The 4,003-nt window shown below is 47.5% G+C and overlaps 1 protein-coding gene across 1 annotated transcript in view; it reads left to right on the plus strand.

Moving 5' to 3' along the window:
- The window catches only part of LOC114070275 (steroid 21-hydroxylase-like), a 13,760-nt gene continuing 9,757 nt past the window's right edge, over positions 1 to 4,003 (plus strand). Inside the window, exons 1-2 of the mRNA XM_027907597.1 lie at positions 1 to 9; positions 2,744 to 2,809. Of these exons, the coding sequence (XP_027763398.1) occupies positions 1 to 9; positions 2,744 to 2,809 (75 nt within the window). The remainder of the gene's footprint in view (positions 10 to 2,743; positions 2,810 to 4,003) is intronic.

Genomic DNA, 4,003 nt, shown 5'->3' on the forward strand with positions numbered 1-4,003 from the left:
ATGGCCAAGGTGCCACTGTGGTGGCACATCTGTGTGTTGGTCCATCTCCAGGGCCAAGGGACTCCTTTTCCAGCAGTGTCCTCTTTTTGGGAGCCTCAGGAAACACCCTGGCCATGTTCTCTGGACATGCTAGGAAGGCCTAACTCAGCACAAGGGTTGGGGAGGGGACTGTTTCTTCCCAGCTTCTTTGTCCTTTCAATCCCTGGCGGGAAGGGAAAAGCTCTCTAAGTGGGTCTGGCAAAGCTTGGAAGCAAAGTGCTGCTGCTTGAGAGGCTGCAGAGAAGGGGCAAAGAGAGAAACAGTTGCCCTCCCCTCAGTGTTCTGACCTGAAGCCATCCAGGGGAGGCTGGAGAGCATGCCAAGAGAGACACATTTATACAAAAATGTTCAGACAGAGAGCAAAATGAGAGAGAGAAACTGGAATCTCTGTGGCATATGAAAAGGGACCAAATCAGACAAATGCACATTGAACTTTGTAAGGCTGCCAAGAGCAGGATACACTGAGAGAGGCACTGGAGAGAGGCACACGTTGGCAGGAGTGAGAAGCCGGTGGGGGGAGTACAAGGACTTAGCTGCTCAGATAAAGAATTGGTGAGGCTTGATCAGCCTGCAAGACCCTTAGAAACAAAGAGAGTGACTAACCCAGAGGGGGAACTGAAAGTACTAGCGGGTGAGCAGGATGAGGAGAAAGAGAGAGAGGAGTGTTGGACAAGGAGGCAAGGGAGGCTGGAGAAGCAGTTGTGGAAGAGAAGGGAGAGCCAGGAGTGCAGGCAGCTGAAGCAACAGAAAAGGAGCCAACTGTGGAGAAGAGAGACACGGAAGAAGTGCAGGCAGCAGCTGCTGTGGAGCATAAAGAAGCTGAAGAGAGGAGGCCCAGGGATACTGGAAACCAGGGATTTTCCTAAGTGTAAATGTTTCCTGTGAATCTTGGTGCCTCACCCAAAGGGCTGCCTATTGGTCAAGGGGTTTAGATCCCCTGGAGAGGAGGAGCAGGCTTCAGAAGAAGGTGATGCTTGTTGCTGAACGTAAATCAGGAAAACAGGTTGCAGGCAGAAGGGCTGCTTGCTACCAAATGCAATCATACTAGGAGGCGTCAGGGGGAGCTTTGGCATGTGTATGAGAGAGAGGAATTGCAGGATGTAGAATCTGGACTCCTCATAATTAAAACTGAAACCAGAAATAATGGCCAGGGTCAGCAAATTGCTACCAAAACAGTGACATAAAGCATGACTGAGATATCAAAGTTATTGCAGAATCAGTTAAATGAGGAGAGGGGAGATCCTGTAAGTATTCCCACCTCAAATGTGGAGACTGTATCTGGACTAACCCAAGCAGAATATGTCAGTTGAGCCACAGGCGAAAGCATGCAGAGTTTTTAAAATGATTGTTCAGTTACTTACCCAAGCCCAGTTCCATCCAGTTCCAGTAGATTCCAATCCAGTAACCACTGCAGTGCAGGTATGGTATGGGAGAGGGCCAGGGGAGAAAGCATTAATTGAATCTTTCACAAAAGGGAAAGTGAAGATCCAGGTAGGCTTAAGCACCACCCAGGACAGCCAGTTTTAGTGGATTCATCCACTACTGGAACAGTGACTTAAGATGCAATTGGGCAGTTATTCGTGGGTAGATGTCTATGCCCATGATAAAGACTATTGTATCTACATCAAATGGATAGTGCCCTCTTTTCTAACCACCAGTTTAGGTCTGGGCATTTTCCCTTTCTCCTCTCCTACAAGAACTACAATTGAGCAGTTAACCTAGTACTATAGATTGATGTAAATGTCAAGAATTTCGACCATGTGTTGTTTTCCTGGTGGTTTTATAATTTGTACCTATTGCTATTGACCAGGATGTTTCAGCAATGTCTCCTTTGTGCCTTCTTCCTGTTAAATGTAAACTACTATAATAAGATGCCAAACTTAGCTTGGAAGCTAATGCAACAACTTGTAAGAATATGGGGGTCTCACATCCAAGGGCTTTGCCTTGCCATCTCCTGGTTTGCACAGGAAGGACTAAGATTCTGTTGCCTATAAATTTGTTTGCTCTGATCTTTATTACTTGTAACACTTGACCTGGGAACACCCCATCTGAAACATGGTTTATATCTAGTATTAGAACTTTGCCTAGAAATACGTGTACTTGTAATTGTAATGCCATCAACACCCCATACATTTCTCAGTGTGGTACCCCATAAAAGAAATTGGCCTGTATACAGAACTACAAATAAATATCCTGAATCTTACTAACACCTGTAACTGTAAAATGGCAAAATATACAGTCCATTTAGGGCTGGCTTGGAGGTGTTCAGGTGGAAAATTTTATTCCTATCTGACACTGGAATACTGTGCTGGATTTAAATGCAGTATTGGAATTCCTCCCCTGTGTTGTATCAGTGTTCAATTTAACAGTTTCTGAGATTATTCAGGGTGCATGTGATGCTCAGCCTCACCAACAGGGAGTGCTGCCTCACCATCCACAGCACTGCAATTTCACAGAGGCCCAAGCAAAGATGAAGGCCAGACAATTGCACTGTTCTTATCAATGCAGCCAAAGGACTGATTCAATCAACTGTACCTTGGACTGCTGATTTCTTCTACTTTGAAATTTTTGGAGCTCATAGGGTGGGGAAAGGGGTTATCACAAATTGGGAGCAAAACATTGGTTGGATTTCTGTTTTTAAATGATGGGCATGGCCCTTATTTGTTGTATGATTGGCTGCTTACTGTCTTGTGCTTCCTCCCAGTTCTCTCCCTCTGTCTGCTACATAAAGATCACTGCAGCTGAAGATGAGTCCTATGCCCAACCAACAGTAAGGAATGTTTGAGCCATGGAGAGGAGGACCAGGCATATGCATGGCCTGTCTCAAACATTCTGACTGTTGCGACAGGAAACTTGTGATTGGAAGAGAGGGTCCTGCAGAGGTGGGGCAGCTTCCCCGCCTCTGTTGAACCAGCTTCCTGCTCCACCTTGAGAGTCGTACTCAGTCCCCCGACTCATGTCTTGGAAGGCTCAGAGGGCTGGCTGTTCATGCACAAACAAAACAGCACAAAAAATTTGGTTTACATAAGAGGCTGTGCCAGGTTAAGTATGAAAGGAAGTGGATCGGTCCCCTCTCTTCTCTTTTTCCTTTTTTCCTTTGTCTCAGCACCCCAGCTCTGGACCATCCATGCTGCGGGATCAACGTGGGAGCCAAGGACTGCTAAGCTTTGTTCTCTCCCTCTCTTCTGCCTTTATTTGTCTCCCCCTTTGCTTTGCCTGGGGAAAGAGCTACTATCGTATTCTACCCCATGCTCCATACAGAAATTTGCTGTGGGAGTGGGGAGTTTGTGGAAGTCTGTAGTGGCTTGGTGGCCAGCAACTTTGAGAAGTGGTGTTGCCTATTGAGAGATTGAAGTGCATTGTAAAAATTCAGGGCTTGTTAGCTCCCACTAGTTGAAATGTGTTGTAAAATTTAAGCGCTTGTTGGCCAACATCTAAACAGTGGTTCGTTGCCAGAGTGAAAGTGACTGTACACAGAAGTTCCCTGACACGTGTCTGGGGTCCTTGTTTGGAGTGACAAGAATTTACAATGAACATTGTGCTCCTGACTAGTGGATTGTGACACTTGCTTCCCCAGGACCCCCCAGTATCCCCTAAGGACTCCCAAGCTCCTCTGGGATCCCACAAATTCCTTCCGAACATCCCCCAAATTCACCCTGGGATTCCCCAAATGCCCCCAGGACCCTCCCAAACACCCCCTGGAACTCCTCCAAATCCAACTCAGGACTCCCAGTGTTCCCCAGACAGCACAGGGGTACCCACCAACAGCCCCTCTGGGACTCCCTCAAATCCACCCCAGGATCCCCAACACTTCCCAGGACCCTCCACGCTCCCCTGGCACCCCCTGGGTCCCCCAAATCCAATCAGGCCCCAATTAACCCTGGACACCCCCACCCCTCGCAGGACCCCCTGTCAAACATCCTCTGGGACACTTCACTCCCTCAGACTACCCAAATCTACTGCA

This window comes from Empidonax traillii, unplaced genomic scaffold (genome assembly GCF_003031625.1).
Source record: "Empidonax traillii isolate 1590-97213 ecotype Southwest subspecies unplaced genomic scaffold, ASM303162v1 scaffold1497:size106550, whole genome shotgun sequence".
NCBI lineage: Eukaryota > Metazoa > Chordata > Aves > Passeriformes > Tyrannidae > Empidonax > Empidonax traillii.